At 42.8% G+C, this 20079-nt stretch overlaps 1 protein-coding gene across 1 annotated transcript; it reads right to left on the bottom strand.

Annotated features, from left to right (window-relative positions):
• Nucleotides 1-725: 725 nt before the first annotated feature.
• On the bottom strand, nucleotides 726-19834 carry LOC139638072 (protocadherin Fat 2-like; the record flags this gene model as incomplete). Its single annotated transcript, XM_071512097.1, has 10 exons — nucleotides 726-1115; nucleotides 7849-8082; nucleotides 9434-9587; nucleotides 10337-10536; nucleotides 11900-12296; nucleotides 12620-16287; nucleotides 17224-17434; nucleotides 17910-18122; nucleotides 19534-19596; nucleotides 19691-19834. Coding segments are annotated over 10 exons (5674 nt in total), but the record flags the coding sequence as incomplete, so codon positions are not given.
• Nucleotides 19835-20079: the final 245 nt, after the last annotated feature.

A 20079-nucleotide genomic window follows, 5' to 3' on the forward strand; every position in this document is an offset into this window, starting at 1 on the left:
CTACTTCACTCCTAAATGACAGCAGATTTTAGATTTGAGATATGAGATATTAGATTTTAGCTTAGATAATTGCAACATTTAAAATGTTTTAGTCTACTTAGTATTGATGTTTTATTGTAACAGCAAAATAAGTCTGCGTTTTTAATGACAATTGTCTTCATGAACCTGTACTAATGCTGAAAGGTCAATAAACAATAATACTGTAGCTTCTAATGTTAAAGCCTGCAGGGTTGGATGCTCTCTGGATAAAAAAGGAACCTCTAGTATTCATGTGGAAAAGAGACATCCAAGGCACACTATTTATTCTATTTTTGCTCATCTCATTATAATTTAAAACTGTGCCCAAAGCGTTTCGCACCATGGCCTTCACCAGGGGCCTTGAAGGTGCTACGTGTCGCATTTTAATATCAAGAAATCATTACCATATTAATTTAGAAGCATTACTTTAATTACCGGCAACCAAGGAGATCACCGCTGAGAAGTCTGTCAGCAAGCAACGGGGCTTATGGGAAATGTGGTCTTCATTTGGAGAAACACTAACAATGCCACTAGTGTGAGAAAGAGTCGACTAATCATCTCCCCCGCTGTGTTGTTTGTTTACAGTAATTATACCAAGCTATCACAATTCATTTGACAGATTGATGTTTGAAAATGTGACATGGAGCCACTTTATTGACAGACAGGGAAAGAGAGAGAGACAAATAGTAAACAAAGTCTGTTCTCACCTGTCTGAGGGTCCAGCAGGAAGCGCCGGTCCTCGTTCCCGGAGACGACGGCGTAGACGACGGGGTCCGGCCCGCCGCCGTCCCTGGTGAGGGCCGAGACGCTCAGGACCTCCGACCCCACCGCCAGGGACTCCGGGAGCTGGGCGGTGTACTCCGAGCTCAGGAAGACCGGCTGGTAGTCGTCCAGGGAGACCACGTCCACCGTCACCGTGGCGACGGAGTAGAGGTGGCGAGGCAGGCCGCGGTCGGTGGCCTTGACCTTGAGCTCGAAGGTGGGCGGCGTGTCGGGGGACAGCGGGCGCTCCAGACGCAGGATCCCGGAGAACTCGTCCAGGGAGAAGTAGCCGCCGTCGCCGGCCAGCAGGGAGTACTTCACCTCCGAGTTTATACCTGCAGAGACGAGAGGAGAGGAGGAGTCTGGGTCACACCGAGGTTATTATCGTTAACGAAAACTAACGAAATTACGAAAACTAGGTGTGAAAAAACATTTTGGTTAACTGAAATAAAAATAAAAACGAGACTTTACAAAAAAACGATAACTGACTGAAACTGTATTGTGTATTTACAAAACTAACTAAAATAAACTAAAATTATAGAGAAAATGTCTTTAGTTTTCGTCTTTGTCAATTTTTTTCATACATAAGCCTAGTATTTTGAATTTTTGATCTCGCCCCTGACAAATACCCCACATTACAAAAAAGACTAAAACTAACACTGAAACTAATAAAAACTAAACTAAAACTAAGCATTTTCAAAATGTAAAAACTAAACTAAACTAGCAAACCGCTTTAAAAACTAATTAAAACTAAATTGAAATTGAAAACAAAAAATGCAAAACTATAATAACCTTTGTTCACACACGTTTACTGTTCAGGGTCAGGCGGCGGCCACACGTCTACATTCATGTCTATTCATTTTCACTGAGAGCTGTTTGTTCTGTCCATCCATTCTGACGGACAGAAAGTTCAAACCAGCTGAACTTTTTCTGGACGGACAGATTCGTCACCATCTGTTCAGCCAATCAGAGGCTTCCCTACGTTTGTTTTAGGAAAAAAGCGGCGAATACAGAGACAACGGTCCGACCAAAACAAAGATAAAACGGAGAAAGCTTCTGCCCATATGCCTTAGGAACGCTCCAACCATTGCAGTCTTTAAATCCAGACTGAAATACCTTACTGTTCTCAAGCACTTTCAACTAAATGTTTTTAAAACCTAAGACCTTATTATCATGTTATTATTATTATTATTTTAAATATTTTTTTATTTTTGCCTTATTAAATTGTGTTATTTTAGCTTTGTATTGTGTTGTTTTAACTTCTCTGTAAAGCACCTTGAATCTACCCCTGTGTATGAAACGTGGTGGTAACACTTTATAATAACCATCATTAATAAATGGTAAATTGATAGTTAATTAAACTTTAATTAATAGTTATTTTACTGTTAACAAACAATGAATTTACTAATTATTAGTAATGCTATAATTTATGTTATTTTATCATTAGTTTGTAAAATAATTTGTTTATAAATTATATATTGTATCATAGCTGATAAGAGACAGTAAAAAGGGTAAAAAGCTATGATACAATATATAATTTATAAACAAATTATTTTATATTACACAAACGAATGATAAAATAACAAATTATAGCATTACTAATATTTAGTAAACATTATTAATGATCATTTCATTGTTTGTTAACAGTAAAATAACTATTAACTAAAGTTTAATTAACTATCAATTTACCATTTATTAATGATGGTTATTATAAAGTGTTACCAACGTGCTTTATAAATAAAAATGCCTTGCCTTGCCTATTGATCACACATAATATCCGAAGGAGGGGAGGCGGCCAAGAAACAGCCTGAATCGCACACCGATATAGACAAGACAGATTATTTAATTACTCTTTAATTTATAGCGTGTTGTTTATAGCAATAATACCTAGAGGGCATTCTTTACTGTAATTATGCGTCTGACGGTGATGCAACTCGGGACGAGGTGCAGCCAAGGTGCATCAGCAAAGCACGAATAATCACAACAAAGTATGAACTTCAGGATATTGTGGCTTTTATGCAACGGTCACCAACATGTGTGCTGTCCCACAAAGTGTGTACATGCATAAGAATAAAAAAACAGGACTCTGAAAGAAAGAGTTGGGATGCTGTAGTACCTGATTCCATTTTTGGAACTCTTACATTGCATCAAATGCTGGTAAATGTTAGTCTACAGGTAAACAACCATCATTTGGAGTCCTATTCTATCATTAAAACCTATTTGGAGGGAAATATAGTGAAAATGCCTTGTGAATTTTGAAATGCAGTGGCCAGTGGATAAAAAAAAACAAAACCATCCTTCCCACTACAACTACACTCTAAAAGCCAGGTGCTCATCAGGGCTTCTTCTGAGATTCAGAGGAAGCCAATCAGCACCTTAGGGTTCCTCACTCCAAAACACATCCCTAAAGGGTTCCTTAAAAAAACCTCCATATATTTAGAGATTCAGAAGTACCGCCAGAGTTTATGAAAGCTTTATGGACCTGAAGAACCAGTAGAGTAGAGTAGTTCCTCAAAGCCATTTTTCTCATTAAAGTGTACTCCCGCAGGCTGTTGCGGTTGCGGTAATACAGTTAGAATGTGTTTATTATAATCAAAGTTAATAAACGTTGACAGGATTAATATTTTACCCAGTTACAAGGGATTAAAATTTTAGATAAAAGTAAGATTTCCCTATCTGAGTTACAACTGAACAGTAGCAAGGCTGATTTGTGTGGTTTATGTTCTAGGTAGTTACACAACCTGCAAACATTTAGGTTAGCATGTGACAAGAGTTATGGTTTGTGGGAAAGGAGAGAGAGAGAGAGAGAGAGAGAGAGAGAGAGAGAGAGAGAGAGAGAGAGAGAATAACATGTTAGTCAATAAGCTGGGTAACGACAGAACATGTTGTTGCATGATGATTGCGTTCATTTCTGTGATAAGAATAAAGAATTAGCCAGGAGGCTGCTGCTGCTATCAAAACCACATCTGGGCTTCCACCAGGCATGTTTGTGATCAAAAGCAAAGACACAATGTGAAAGCACCTAACCATCAAGAGGGGAAATACACAAACATGATATAACAACAGAGGCAATGAAAAAAGAAAAGCTGAATTTTTTTTATGTGAAACGCAACTTTAGTATGTGCCAAAAATGAAGGTGCACAGTGGCAAAAAAGTGGACAGACAGACAGATGTGTTTGAACTTATATCGTCAGTGTTTAACAGGACAATAGATACTCTATCCATACATATAGATGAGGCTATTTATACTCACACTGCAGTTGAGTATTTGCAACACATGCACCTGTGGAGTGGATGCATGTGCATGATGCAAATGTGCACTATATATATGAAAATGTCAATCCATCCATATGTCAAACATGATATCTCAGATGCCACTGGTGTGATTTTGACAAAATTTGGAGGAATTTTTGACACATTTTGGCACTGTGTTCTGGAGTTTTAAAAAACTAAACTAATTGACCTGATGGAGGCGCAATAATCTATCTATTCATGATAGTAAGACAATACATGCTTTGGCAGTTACAGTAATAATGAATCACCTTGTGTCAGCAGTACTTCTATAAATAATAAGCTATAAGTTATGCTTGCTAATGATCCTGTACTCTCCATAGAGGAGACGAATGCATCTGATCTACTAGGGAGCCACAGAGTGGAGATCACATTCAAATTACCTGACTCATTAATTCATAAACTGCTCGTTAATAAACTGATCATTAATTAATAAACTGATCGTTAATTCTGTCTATTTGTCATCACAGACCTGAACAGAATCTGTCCTTGTTTTTCTCTCTCTCTCTTTGAGGTGGGTGGGTTGGTTTTTTTTTTGTACCACCTGCAGTTTATATTTCTTTCCTGAGTACTTCTCTCTTTTCCAAAGTTTTTCTTTCATTTTTCTGGCACATCAACTCAGCCTGAAAGTAAAAAGTAAATGAATCATCGTCGTCGTCTGTGAGAAAGTTGCAGTGCAGAGAAGAAGGACAAGCTGCTGCACATCTGAAGGAGTGGCTGACCTGTTCTGTCTGCTCCTGTTCCCGCTCCCTACCATGCTGTGTGTGTGTGTGTGTGTGTCTACCCACCTGTGTGACTCTCTGTATGTGTGTGTGTGTGTGTGTCTCGGTCTACCCATTTGTGTGTGTGTGTGTGAGAGAGAGAGAGAGAGAGAGAGAGAGAGAGAGAGAGAGAGAGAATGTGCATACTTACCCATCTAGATGTATGTATCTTTGTGTGAACACAAATGTGTGTTTGTCTGTCTCTACTTGTCTGTATTTGTGTGTGTGTGTGTGTGTCTACCCATCTGTGTGTAGGTGTGTGTGTGTGTATGTGTCTACCCATCTGTGTGTGTGCTTATGCGTGTGTCTACAGGTCCTAGTGTGTGTGCTTATGCGAGTGGCGAGTGAACGAGTGTGTTTGTGTGTGTAAATGAGTAAATAGGTGTGTGTGTGTGTGTGTGTATGTGTGTGTGCATCTTGCCATCTGTGTGTCTATGTGTGTGTGTTTGTGTGTGTGTGTCCACAGGTCCTAGTGTGTGTCCTTATGCGAGGGCACAAGTGTATGTGTGTTAGTGTGTGTTATGTGTGTGTGTTTGTGTGTGTGTGCGTCTGTGTGTGCATCTTGCCATCTGTGTGTCTATGTGTGTGTGTTTGTGTGTGTGTGTGTGTCTACAGGTCCTAGTGTGTGTCCTTATGCGAGTGCACGAGTGTATGTGTGTTTGTGTGTAAATGAGTAAATATATACGTGTGTGTGTGTGTGTGTGTGTGTGTGAAACCCTCCTTTGAATGGCGTTTCAAACCCCACATACACACACCTACACTGTTAGCAAACAGATGGAGCTTTAAAACAAACTGGTTTCAGAAGAGGAAACTGTCTGTTTCAACTGACTTTTATCTGATTTCACTGTTCCAACATAAACCGACCAATTTTCAAAAGCAACAAATGAATAAAACATCAAACGCCGCAGTAGGAATTTGTACCAAACTGTGCTGACCGACTTCAATCAGAAGACTTTGCTTCAGATTAGCTCAGTATTTGTTCAGTGCTGAAACACAGAAGCGATAAATAACCGAGTGATCAGATTCAGTGATAAAGTGATAAAAAAAAATACAGACAGAATGCCTAATTTGTGCAGGTGAGATAAAAAACACAAGAGGCTTGTAGAAATCAGAATATTTCTAAGTGAAGTAAGAAAGTCTTGAAGAAACAAATGAGGGAAAGAGAGAAGACAGAAATTAACAAGAAAAGGAGGGAGGGGAGAGTTTGGTAGTAAATTCAAATTTCCTTTTATTAGTTAATTATGTTTTTTTTTTTGTCATGTTGAGACGTTAACAGCAGTGACTACCAACTAATTTTGGTCCTAAGAAAGAAAAATAACTGATAAATAAAAGAGCTCTAAAGTTGACAGCCTCAGTAGACTGTTATGGACTGGTGTTATGGACTGGTTGGTAAAAGGTTGAATTGGTTTAAGTCTCAGTGGTAGAGCAAGGCACTAACACTGCCAGGGTTAGGGGTTCAAATCCCTGCGTGGCTCCAGGGGCGTACAGCAGTGTGTGAAAGACTTTTATATTTCAAAGAGGAAAAAAAGAAATCCCAAAGAACAAATAATTACCCCACACATCTGGAATGACAGAGTGGGCGTTTGAGAAAGCAAAACTCTGCTGGGACAGGCTTAGCCATTAGTCTTATATTATGTTTGGGATCAGTAATGCCACACACACACACACACACACACGCACACACACACAAAGGCAAGCCTCTCCATTTGGCTTTCATAGTGTTAAGGATCACTGATACCACACACACACACGCACACACACACACACACACACACACACACACACACACACACACCAGTGTTGACATGACTGTAGAGCCGTCACAACATGTTCTGAGCTGAGGGAAACAATACAATGTTCCCTACAGTCCCACACTGTTATGATTCACAGTGCAGACAGCAGAGGCTGCAGCTCCGTCAGTCTGTGACTCACCTTCCTCTGGTCAAAGCTGCATTTTTAAAACATTAAACATTGTTATATACATGAATTTCTGTTTTGCTACTCTGTACCACTGATTGCTAAAACACAATAGTGATTCAATCTACATCCAGTTCATTTGTTCTGTTCTAAACACCCGGTGTGTCGTGATGCGTTTTACGTTTCCGTACCCGCCGTGGCTGATCAGACGAAGAAAAGAGCACCACCCACAGAAACGCCAGCAGACTGAATAAACTAATAAAAAAGGCTGGGAAGGTTATCGGATCCAAGCTGGTCACACTGGAGGTCCAGGCAAAAGAGCAGCTTTAGTAACAGACTAATTCATCCCTGGTGTGTAAAGGAGCGACACAGGAGATCATTCCCACCAGGTGCCATCAGACTCTACAACTCATCTGCCTTTGCCAGGCCTGGTGACATTAGACTGTCTGTGGACTAACTTTTATATTTTTAACTTGTCAAGTATTTATATCTTTCTTTATTCATTTAGTCACTTGCTTTTTAGCCAACATAGCCTCTTGTGTTCTTATCTGTTGTGTCTTGGCTGCTTGGCTGACGACTGAATTTCCCTTCTGGGATCAATCAAGTTTTCTATCTATCTATCTATCTATCTATCTATCTATCTATCTATCTATCTAAACTCTAACTGTGTCAACAGAAAACCCAAGCTCCGCCCACACCGTTTGATTGACAGGTGATCTGTGGGAAGTGCAGTGCAGAAACGGCACAGCAATGAGGCCGAGCAGCAAAGATGGAGACTAAATAAAAAAGACGAGGAACTTACAGATTACCACTTTAAATACTTAAATGCTTGAAGGATTTATTAGGGACTTTGGTGGATTTCTTTCTTTTTTGGGACTTTTACAATGGCTGCATCTGTACGTGTTTAAAGACTATTTTTTGGGGCATTTTTTCCTTAATTTGAGAGGTGAAAGAGGAGAGAGACAGAAAACATTGGGAAAGAGAAAGGGGGATGACATGCAACAAAGGTCCTAGATCAGATTTGAACCCAATTACATGGTGCTCTTTGACAAATCACACTGCTTGGCCGGAGAGACTTATACTCTACATATTAGCTTACCGGTGTCTGGGTCCTTGGCGTATATGACAGCGATGGGCGTGCGGACGGTGGTGTTGTCGAACACGGTGACCTCGTAGTGGCTGGAGGAGAAGCGCGGCGGGTTGTCGTTCATGTCCTGCAGCATCAGCAGGATGTCGGCCTGGCAGGAGCGTCCGCCGCCGTCCGTCGCCTTGGCCACCAGGTTGTACTCCGCCTCCCTCTCCCGGTCCAACACCGCCAGCGTGAACAGCTCGCCTGGGGACGGGTGAGCAGAGGGTTGCAGTCACAGTGAAATGAAAAATTATTCACCTTGTTAGTCAATTTTACATGACATAACATACACTTTTTTAAACAATAAATGCCAAAAATAATTACAAACTTTTTATTTTCTTGTTTTTATATGAAAATCTCATTACTTTTACTTCCAACTGTCTTAGGACCAAAATACATTTCTGATCTCCTTCAATGTTATGAACCCGCCAGACCCCTCAGGTCTTCAGGCGCTGGTCTGCTTACTGTTCCAGGGTCAGAACAAAACATGGAGAAGCAGCTTTTTGTTTTTATGCTCCTCATGCCGAGAACAAACTTCCAGAAGATCTGAGGTCTGCCTCCACTTTACAATCTTTTAAATCAGGGCTTAAAACGTTTCTGTTCGTCAGGGCTTTTTAAGAAATCTAAGGCAACACTCATCTGCACTGTAATATTTATTTATTCATATCTTTTTTATTTTCTTTTAAATGTGATTTTAGTGCACTTTTCACTTTTCTAATCCTCTTGCACTTGTCTTTTTCTGCACTAGTTTACTTTTTAAGTCTTTTATCTTGTGGATCTCTTGTCTGTACTTTTGCACTTTTTAACTGTAATTTTTTTACCTTTACTGTATTTTGTATTACTCTCTAAAGCGCTTTGAATTGCCTCAGTGTATGAAATGTGCTATACAAATAAAGCTGCCTTGCCTTGCCTTCCAGGAAAACATACTTTTAGAGGTTATTTCATGGCGTACCAGTAGGCATACATAAAATTTCCAGCCAATTATACCATCACAGATTTTTAATAATTCTTCTTAACCTGATTTCCCCACGGGGATCATTAAACTTTCATCTTATCTTATCTTATCCTATTCATTGGAAAACACAGTTAAACTGAAATAGCAAAATAGGATATGTTGCTAATCTTTGTGTGAGTAATGTGTTTTGGGGAAAACAACACAAGCTTATATGTAAATGTTTTCATTTTTGTGTCCCATTCAGCACACTATCATCCCATTGGTTAGTGCACTACCCTAAGCAAAATTCCAGACATATCTAATATTGGTAATATGATATTAGAAAAAAAAAAAAAAAGCCTGATATCTTAAAGGCGATTAGCTGACAATGATGAGGAAAGACGGATGACGGTGTTATGACAAAAATAAAGTGCGATGGATGTCAGTGAGATTCCCCCAAACATGAAAAAAAACCATCACAATAGAAAGGCTCTGCCCCTTGTCAGCAGCTGCGGGTCGGAGTATTTGCCGGAGTGCCGATGGTATCGCCAACTCAAACAAACAGCTGAGCTCACTTAGAGCAAAGCACTTGTGTTTTGACCCCAAACAGACGGCCGGTACCTGTCCTGTGGTCGAGATGGAACTTGTCGGCGTCGGGACCGTGGAGAGTGTAGGAGATCTGGCCATTGGCTCCCACGTCTGGATCTGACGCCGAAACCTTCAGGACAAACATGCTGGAGGGCGAATTTTCCATCACCACCTCGGTGTACACCAGCTGGAACAAGGGGATAATAACAATAATCATAACTCCATTTGCATAGCACTTTTCTATGTAAGTGCTGTAAAAATGAAAGGAACAGCACACAAACAACATCAACTAGCAGCTAATAAAGGAAACACTTCTGCCCTACAAATACAAAAAACACTCACTGCTAATAGTGTGAAATGTTTATAATGGCTTATTGGCAGAACATCTTCAAATATGTGGTGATGTGTAGACTGTAGATTTTATTCTTTGTCCTCTTATCCTCTGACCTAAAGCTGACTAACACACATGAATAAATCTAATTTGCAACCAAAAATTGATTTTTTTTTTTTTTGTATGGCAGACTCCATTTGTGTGGCTATCTCCATTAATAGCAATGGCTCATTTAGTCCTTATACCTGAATATTGGATAAATAAAAAATGAACTTTGTATCAGGATCCAATATGCAACCTCTTTTTCATTTTGTACATAACAAGATGACAAAGGTAGAAAGCTATATTTCTCATTTTAGTTCCTGGCTGAAAACAGGTTAGCAAACCCTGCTGTGTTTCTTATGGTAGCTACTGCAGATTCATGCAACATCATGGACTTATGCTTTCTGTCATCTGTGCAGCCTGGTCCACAATTGTTGGAAAAGAGCGTGGTGCTCAGTTGGCTTTCCATGGATAAATAAAGATTAAAAAATAATACTGTGATAAATACAATCCAAAAATCTAAATGAAGGACAGAGGGTAGAGTAAAACCCGTCTGGACTCACCTGTTCACACAGCGGACTGTTGTCGTTGATGTCCAGCACATGGACGTCCAGCGTGGCCGGAGCCTCGAACCGTCCGTCGGTGGCCGTGACCCGCAGGGTGAATTTGTCTTTGGTCTCTCGGTCCAGCGGCTCCTTCAGGATCAAACCCCACTCGCCCTCATCCTCCTGGACGATGGCAAACTGGCCCAGCGGGTCTCCGTCTGCAGGGTGGGAGAGGCAAAGCAAGTTTATTTATACAGCACATTTCGTATATAAAGGCAATTCAAAGTGCTTTACATACAAGGTATATAAGACATTAGATAAGAAATACAGGATAAGATAAATAAAAACAAATAAAAAGTGACAATGACGTGTATAAGAAGAGAAAATAAAGAATTCAAATGCACAAAAAAGAATAAAGATCAAGTTGCAATAAAGATTAAGTTGCAGGAACTGAGTTACTAGATGACTATTAATGATGAATTGTTAATTATTAACCATTAAGCCTTATTCCTGTAACTGCATCTTATCAACTGCATTGGGGTAATTTTGTTTCATTTCATTTATTCGATTTCCCTTACATGTTATATATGCATTTTTCTTTTAAAGGGGAACATCTGCCATTTAAAAATATTCATAAGGTAATAGAACATGGCAGAAAAGACACTGCTGCCTGCTACCGGTTACATGGGTTCTTGAAGGCCAGTACCAATTAACCAATATTTCTGGATTGAAGTTGCCGACAGCCAATATTTTATGCAGATATTCTGTATATATTGTGCAAAAGTATAAAAACATTGCTATTATTTAGCAGTTCCCTCAGAATTTTATTCTTTGCAGGATGGAAAAGCCATTATGGGAAAAACTGAACTGTATAACTAAAACTGGATTAAAACTCATACTAATTTAAATTCTTTTAGGAGGGTCAGCAGCTCCTTAAGGCAGGGTGAGGCAGGTTTCATTGCCGAATTTTGGCCAATATGGGAATCAGTCTAAACCTATTATGTGCATAACTTGAATGCAAATATTCCTCCCTTACACATTGCAAAAACAGTGTTGAGACAGCAAGCTCCACTAGAGCGATCAGGGCTTAACTGTCTGGACGAAAATTTGCATTAAGTCAAGGCTTTGTTGTTGCCATTAGCCGCAGGGCATCGAGTTGGTATTCCTGTCCTGACTACTTGTCAACCTGCTCTTCTTTGTGATTAATCTGTGGCTGAATAACATAATAACATGACTCAGATGAAGGCGATTAAGAGGGATTTCATTCCACCTCATTAACATCTTGATAAATCCCACAGTGCAGCAAATGTCCAACAAAAGTAATATGGATGATAAAGCACATACACACACACATGCACCACTCACTCACATACAAATATATAAACACACACACGCTCATGCACACACACACACACACAGACACACACACACACACACACACTCAAACTTCTACACAAGTACAAAGGACACAGATACGTAAAACACACATACAAATGCATAAACATACACACAGGGACAGACAAACATACACACACGCATGTACACATCAATACACAAACTCGAATACACACACACACACACCTGTGATGTAACACGTCACAAGGCGGTTTTCCAGCGACACGTCAGCATCGGTGGTTGTCATGGAGATGATGACGTCGCCAGGCCGGCTGTTCTCCACCACCGAGCCGCGGTACACCTCCTCGGAGAACCGCGGCGGGTTGTCGTTCTCGTCGGTCACCGTCACCTCCACCAGGACGGACGACGACAGCTTGACGTCGCCGCCGTGGTCGATGGCGACCACGTTGAACTTGTAGACCCGGATCGCCTCGCAGTCCGTCTCTTTAAGAGTCGTAATCCAGCCGCTCTCCCCGTCAATGGAGAACACGTCGGTGACGCCGTCTGTGATGTCATCAGGCAGCGACTCCAGGCTGTAGGTCACCAGACCGTTGGTGTCTGTGTCCGGGTCGTTGGCGGTCACCTGGGAGTCAAGATGTGGAATTGGTGGTCGCATACATTTTTTTTTTTTTAACTGAAGCATTTTCGTATAAAGAAACCAGAACCGATATTATTGGCAACCTCCAGTCCACACCTGATAAAAGCGGTTGTAAATACATCTTGTCTATATAGACTAGAGGGACAATCTGCTTTTCAAATGCAAGACACAGTTTGAGGGTAGACTCAAGACTTTTCCTGTACATTTCTCTTTTGTTTGAACCCATAAGTCTGGAGCTTACAATACTACCCTCCATCCCTCCCCAAATGAAGTACCAAACATCCCCAAAAAAACATTCTTCCCCTCACCTGAATGACAGTGGTTCCAGCTGGCATGTTCTCAGCCAGGAAGGCCCTGTATGGGTTTGCCTCGAATACCGGCTGGTTATCGTTCACATCCTGGACCTGGATGCTGACGGACACCAGCGACGCGACATTCGTCCCGTTGTGGTTCCCCTGAGCTATCACATCTATCTGGTACCACTTTGTCTTCTCGTGGTCAATGGTCTTCTGCACCAGTAAAGTTCCGCTTTCTTGGTCCAAGCTGAACACTTTGTCTTTATTGCTTTCAACTGTGTTCCCGTTCACCAGGCTGTATATGAGAGGCATGTCGGAGTCGGCCCTCACGGTGCCTATCTCTGTCCCCATGGGGATGTCTTCAGCGGCTGAGAAGGTGTAGAGAGGCTCTGAGAACTTTGGGAGGGGAACCTCGGGTGGAACCACTTTGACCTGAACGGGGACTGTGGAGTTGTAGAACGGGAGGCCACCGTCGCGAGCCTTGACTTTGAAGTTGAAGATCTTGTTCTCCATGCCAACGAGACTCTCTTTCACACTCACGATTCCAGTGAAAGGATTGATCTCGATAATGTCTTCCGTCACCTCTTCCGCTTCGTCCACAGTGTAGGTGACGTCAGCATTTTTGCCATCGTCTGCGTCATAAGCCATGATCTGAATGACAGGGGAGCCTTTATTTACAGTCGACTGGATTGAAACCTGGTATTCTGACGCTTTGAACTCAGGCGCGTTGTCGTTCTCGTCTGTGAGAATAATCTTGACGGTGCAAAAAGCCACTTTTCCTCCGCCATCTTTAGCCATCACTTTAATAGCTATGACTCTCTGGGCGGGGTTTTCCCTGTCCAGTGGTTGCGTTGTGACAATCTGGCCGTCATCGTCGATGGCAAATTTCTCATCAGCGAGTTTGTTTATGATGGTGTAGTCAACACTACCATACGGCCCATCGTCAGGGTCTATGGCAGCCAATCGGATCACACGAGTTCCCGCCTCTGCATTTTCGGCAAGCTCTGCTTCATAGATGTTCTGTTTGAAATAGGGGCTATGCCTGTTGCTGTTCATCATGTCGATATTTACCGGTGCCGTGTTCTGAAACACTCCGTCGGACACTGCCACTGTCAGGTTGTAGTAGGGATCCAGATTCCTCTTACAAACATTAGAAAAGGAGATGATTCCTGAGGATTCATTGATGTTGAAGTACCGGCCTTCATTCCCTGAGAGGATTTTGTACTTTAAGTTATGCAGATCCCTGGTGTCAGGATCTGAGGCTTGGATTTTGATGACTATGTGGCCACACTTAGCCATTTCATCCAGTGTGGCTTCGTAAAGGGTCTTGCCAAAGTCCGGTGGGTTGTCATTGACATCGGTGACATTTACAATGACGTAGGCCTCACTACTAAGAGGAACAGTGCCGTTGTCAATAGCTTTGATTTTCAAATGAAACTGCTTTGTGTTTTCATGGTCCAGCACCTGTGTTGTAACAATCAACCCACTCTGAGGGTCTATCTCAAAGAAATCTGTCTCATTCCCCTCCGTTTTCACCATGTGGAAGGTCAAATCTTTATTTCTACCAGAGTCTCTATCAGAGGCAGACAGCTGTATGACAGAGCTGCCAATAGGAAGCCCCTCGGCAATGTCCACAGTATGAGTCAGCTTTGAGAAAACCGGCGCATTATCATTCACATCCTCCACTTCTACTTCAACCGATGCCTCAGAGAAAGCTCCAGTTACAGAGTCAGTAGCTCGAACTGTCAACACATGCATGGACTGGCTCTCATAGTCAAGGGGGTTAGTGACAGTCAACACACCTGTTTTGAAATCAATATGAAAGTGTTTTGATGAGTTTTCCTCCTCAAGATTGTAGATGAGCCGATAGCCCTCTGGATTTCTGGCCTGGACATGTAAGATGGTGGTGAATGGGGGGACATTTTCGGGGACTTTCAGTGGATAGAGCAGAGTCTGGAAAACTGGGTTGGTTCGATTCCTCACTTGGATACTGAGCTGTGCTGAGGTGGTGCGGCTGGACTCGCCCTCATCTGCAGCCAGGACAGTCAGCACATACTTGTTCAGGGCTTCAAAGTCAAGAGGCCTTTGAAGGGATACATCACCAACGTCTGGGTCTATTCTGAAGAGGTCAAAGTCCTCCTCAAGTGAGTACATGATGGATCCATTTTCTCCCAGATCCCTGTCAATGGCAGTCACTTGATACAAAACATCACCTGGTTCTGAGTCCTCAGATATCATCATGGAAAAAGGCAGGTTTAGAAACTGCGGAGTGTTGTCATTGACATCGTCTATGTAAACCTTGACCTGAGTTGTAGCTGTCCTAGGTGGTGTTCTCATGTCTCGCACCTCCACTACTATGTCATACACATCTTGCTCCTCTCTGTCAAAAGGGATGCCCGTGGTTTCAAGTACACCCGATGTCTGAGAAATGGTAAACCTGCCCATTGGGTTTAGCACGGAATACATAAGAGGTTCATTTAGGTAACAGCCTGTGGCTCTGAGTGCCACTAGAGTTTTGACCATCATGAGGTTTTCCGTAACACTTGCCGAATACACTTTCTGCTCAAAACCGAGGTCGCTCGCCGTTAAGTTCGTTATGTTCACCTTGACGATAGCCGAGTCTTTGTAGAGGCCGTCAGAGGCTTTGACAACCAGCTGGTAAAACGGTCTAAACTCAGACACATTGCTCACGGTGACGACTCCAGTGTTGGGGTGAATTGAAAAGGCATTGTGAAGATTCCCCTCAGTAATGCTGTATGACACTGTCGAGTCGGCGTCACGGGCCATAACACGTACAACCTCTGTGTCTCTGACAGCCGGGAAGATGATGGATGGCTCATACATTGGCATGGTGAATTGCGGCGGGCAGTCATTCAGGTCCAGGACACGGACGGTGACCTTGGCAGGCTCTGCTGCATACAGCAATGGCTCCCCTGAGTCCCTTACTTGCACGGTGAAATGATACTCGGCCATGGCTTCAAAGTCAACCGGCGATATTATAGAGAGCGTGCCCATACTCGAGTCTATCTTGAAGACTTTGAGGGCCTCCAGTTCGAGGATGTGATAGACCAGCAGAGAGTTTGCATCTCTGTCTGCATCCGAAGCTTGGATGACCAGAGGGGTGTTCCTTTCTCCCATCACCATGCTGTTTATGTGGGCCGACTCACTTATCTGCCCCAGGTACTCCCTCTGCTGAAAAACAGGGGCGTTGTCATTCTCATCGATCACATAGATGTAAACGACAGTCTGCGATGAGGCTCCAGCTGTGGTGGAGGCTTTAACTTTGAGCTTGTACGAGAGACAGTTCTCGAAATCAAGGTGCTTTTGGGTTGAAATCAACCCGGTGTAGGGGTTGATGTGAAGTGTCCCGTTGGGGTTGCCATTTTCAATTTCATAATGCACTGCGGCGGGGCTGGAGGCCAAAACAGTGACCACTGGGGTTCCGGGTACGCTTGATTCACTGATCTCTGTGAAGTACTCATCCGAAGGGAAGGCGGGTGGGGTTTGGTCAGAGATCCTGATGTGGACGTGGACAGAGCAGAGGTCACTGCGCTGAGGGAAGCCCTGGTCGGTGGCCTTCACTGTCAAGTGGAACTGGTCCTGAGGCTGAAGGTCCAAAGGCTTGGATAGACTGATGGACCCCAGTTCTGGGTCTATGGAGAAGATGTTGTCAATATTCCCTGTAGGGGGAAAGGAAACAGTATGTTATACAAATGGAAAACCCTTTATTTATCCTGGTAAGGTCAACGCAGCACACATTTTTTTGCTGGAAAAGAGTCTGCTTCATGTTCATACTGTTCTACACATTCATGCTGGGAACCACTCAGAACAACCACAGTCTTCTACTGAACTGGTCCAGCTCCACTGGACCAGCTAGAGGTTGAAGTGCTGTGCTCATATACGTAGTTGTTGAGGGAGGGAGCGTATTACTCATTCACTCTTCCCACCAACATTTTGATCATGTATGTGATGAATGAGCCGCAATATTCCCTGGAGAACTCTTTCATTTGAACTACTGCAAGAGAATGTAACTTGTATAACTCAGCTATTCCACTAATATAGAGATAGATCAATATGTTTCAGCCTAATTCTCTGAGTGAGAAGTAAACAGGGAGGCATTAAAATGACAGAGACAAGGCCCTGAGACCAGAGGGTTGCCACTTCAAATCCCGTAGAAGCTTAGAAAGTCATGGCAGGGAAAGTAATTGAGAAACACTCTCCATCTCTCAACAAGTGTCATCACGATGCCCTCGACTAAGGCACTCAAACCCTTTGCATTAGTGGAGCTGATAAGTGGCCAACAGTAGACTGTGGTTGTACTGGGAAGCTCCCTGGTGTGTATGTGTGTAACTGTATGAATGTGTTTTTCATGTTTTTTATTGAAGCTCAAATGATAATCACAACATCACGTTCCATTCTGTTCGCTTCAGATTTTGTAAGCGTTTTAACAACATCTTTAACAAAACAAATTTACGGACAGACGTAACATAAAGATACTTAACATTAAGATCCAACTCCATGAATGTGAAGTAGAGCCGTGCTGAAAAAAGCCTACGTGCATAAATTAAGGTAAAAAAAATATAAAGCATAATACACAATGACCCCTCGCCACTCACCGGAGTGCAGAGAGTAGCTGATGTCAGCATTGCTGCCCATGTCCTTGTCCAGCGCCTTCACCCTGATGACCTCTGACCCTGTGGGAGCCAGGTTGGAGATGCTGGCCTCGTAGCGCGGGCTGAGGAAGGCAGGTGAGTGGTCGTTACAGTCCTCCACGTAAACCACCGCCTTCACGAAGTTCCTCTTCACTGGGATCTCCTGGTCACGCACCTGGGGAGGGGTGGGGAGATATTAAAGTGTGTGTTTTCGTGCATGTGTGTGTGTATGTGTGTGGGAGTGTGTGTGTGTGATGCTAAAGGCGAGACTAATAGGGATGTTACAGTGTGACTGCTAGGTAAAGTTAATTAAAAAACACAAATGTAATATAGGTAATATTGACATTAGCATTGGCAACAGTACTTTGTATACTGTTACACGTGACAAAAAACAATTTTACTGCTGTTATGATGATGCATGTGTGATGTGTTTCCCTTGTTTTTATTTTATGTACTTGACCGCTATAGGTTAAAAGCAATTTCTAAATACATTTGACATGATGTGATATTGATTCTGATAATTAAGTTCTGTATTCCATCATTAGTATGCATTAATAAGTTTCTCTTCTCTTCTCTTCTCTTCACCTTATTAACTTATTACAACAATCTCAGCAAACAGCATTGTGATGTAGAGATTAGTGCGTCATTACCATAACAATGAGTGTGTGGACGGAGATCTTCTCATAGTCCAGCTCCTCTGTCATCACCAGAACGCCACTCTTGGGGTCCAGATGGAAGAACTTGGTGCTGTCTGGGTGGAGGCTGCTGTGGATGGAGTACACCAGCTTACTGTTGGTGTCGGCGTCCTGGGCGCTGATCTGCAGGATGTCCTTCCAGGGGGCGGTGTCCTCAGGAACCCTGACCTGAAATATACAGGAGGAGAAGAAGACATAAGCTAGGGATCCGGGCGATTGCAAAAGTAGGAACGAGTAGGATTTGAAAAATGGATGGGAGTCGGATTCCCTAAAAAGCCTGAAATACTGAAAAAAAGAAAAAGAAAATCGCTGTAAAATCACACCATGAACTTTTTATGTTTCAGTTTGAACACATTTTTCTTCACAAGGACAGCATGGCTGGGGGCAAAAATGTGATGCAACAGCCTTGTACAACAGCCTTCAGCTCCACTGAAGTCCACATGATCACAGTAAAGAATATCCTTAAGGGTGTTATGGCTCCTAATGCATGCCTAGGCCTGAAAAGTTCAATTCAAAGTTGTGTACATATGCAAGTGAACGAGGTCAGGGGGACCCCTGGGTGATGTGTAACTGGTTAGGGTGAGGAGGATGTGACACAGGCTGGCGGTCACGGTCAGATGACCGGTGGAGGGGAGGTATAAGAAGAGACACTGAGGCTGAGGTTGCGGGTATAGGAGGGTGCAGATTTTAATAAGGGTAGAGCAACATGATCTAGATATGACTGCTGGCTGTTGAGCAGCCGTTGTGGCAGCGTGTGCTGATTCTCCAACGGCAGACCGGGAGCTGAAAAAATGGGACAAGGATCGCATACTGTGTTGGTTTTTCTCTTCCTCTGCGATGTATGTTTTCCATATCATGGTTTTTAACATCTGTGTCAGATCAGTGTCTTATCTGGATTGTTCTTTGTTTGTCTTGCTCAGTCTCTTTTGCTTGCTTTACTACTTTTTTTTGTCGTCTATCTACACTCTACCATTGTAAATAAGAATGTGCCTGGTAAAGGTTAAATAAAAATAAAAATAAAAATCTAAGTCTCTGATTTACCACAAAAGTCTGTTTAGCAACCAATAAAGCATGACTAGCCAAGCATTATGGGAATTATGGTTGGAACAGGTTAAGGTTAGGGTTGGACCTGTCAGACTGTTTGGCTGACACTACCATTTGTGTAAATTAAAATAAAGATCAGACTTCAGGCAGGTGAACGGGCTGAACGATTTCATTCCTCTTTTTCTTGAATGCTCATTTTACAATTTCTACCTCCAGCCAACCATGCTGACAATTCCCACAAAGGAGCTTTTTGTTATTCTTTTTTTTCATTTCAGACAGCACGCACGCTGGTAATCATGGTATAAAAAAAACGTAACACCATTGAGGGCATTCTTTACTGTGATGACGGACACTTCAGTGAGGCTGACGGCACTCAGCTGCTTCTCACACCTGGTTGCGTCTCTATCATACCCATAATTACAGTAAAGAATGCTCTCTCTGTTATTATTGCTATAACTCATATATTCTGGATCAGGATTATGCTGAGAACAGGGAATCTCCTGGATCTCTCCGCCGCCGAAGTCTTTGCTCTCACCTCGTACAGCGGCTTCAGGAAGACAGGCCGATGCTCGTTCATGTCCAACACCCGGATGTAGGCCTGGAGTTAGGAGAGAAAACGGACGCTCAGCACGGACCGTTCATTATTTCTGTTTTTTGCCTGACAGCAGCGGCGCGGTAACGTGGTTTCTGACCTGTGCGGTGGCGCTGTGGTGGCCGTCCATCACCCGCACCGTCAGGTTGTAGTTGGAGCGCCGAGCCGCGTCCAGCCGCCGGGCGATCAGGATGGTTCCTGTGTTCCTCTGGATGTCAAAGTCCTTTTCCTCATCACCGCCTGAGAGAGAGAGAGAGAGAGAGAGAGAGGAGGGAGAGAGACATAGAGGGAAAGAGGTTCATTACGTTAGATTGATTATTATTACCTCTGCCAAGGAGGTTATGTTTTTGGTGCCGTTTGTTTGTTTGTCTGTTAGCAGGATTACGGAAAAACTACTGGCTCGATTTTCATGAAATTTTGTGGAAGGGTGTAGCATGGGCCAATGAAGAACCCATTAAAATTTGGACAGGATCCGGATCCGACTCACGA

Source organism: Centroberyx affinis, unplaced genomic scaffold (genome assembly GCF_046629955.1).
Source record: "Centroberyx affinis isolate AG114_WGS23_722 - 3 ecotype Tasmania unplaced genomic scaffold, CSIRO-AGI_Caff_v1 ptg006086l_1, whole genome shotgun sequence".
NCBI lineage: Eukaryota > Metazoa > Chordata > Actinopteri > Beryciformes > Berycidae > Centroberyx > Centroberyx affinis.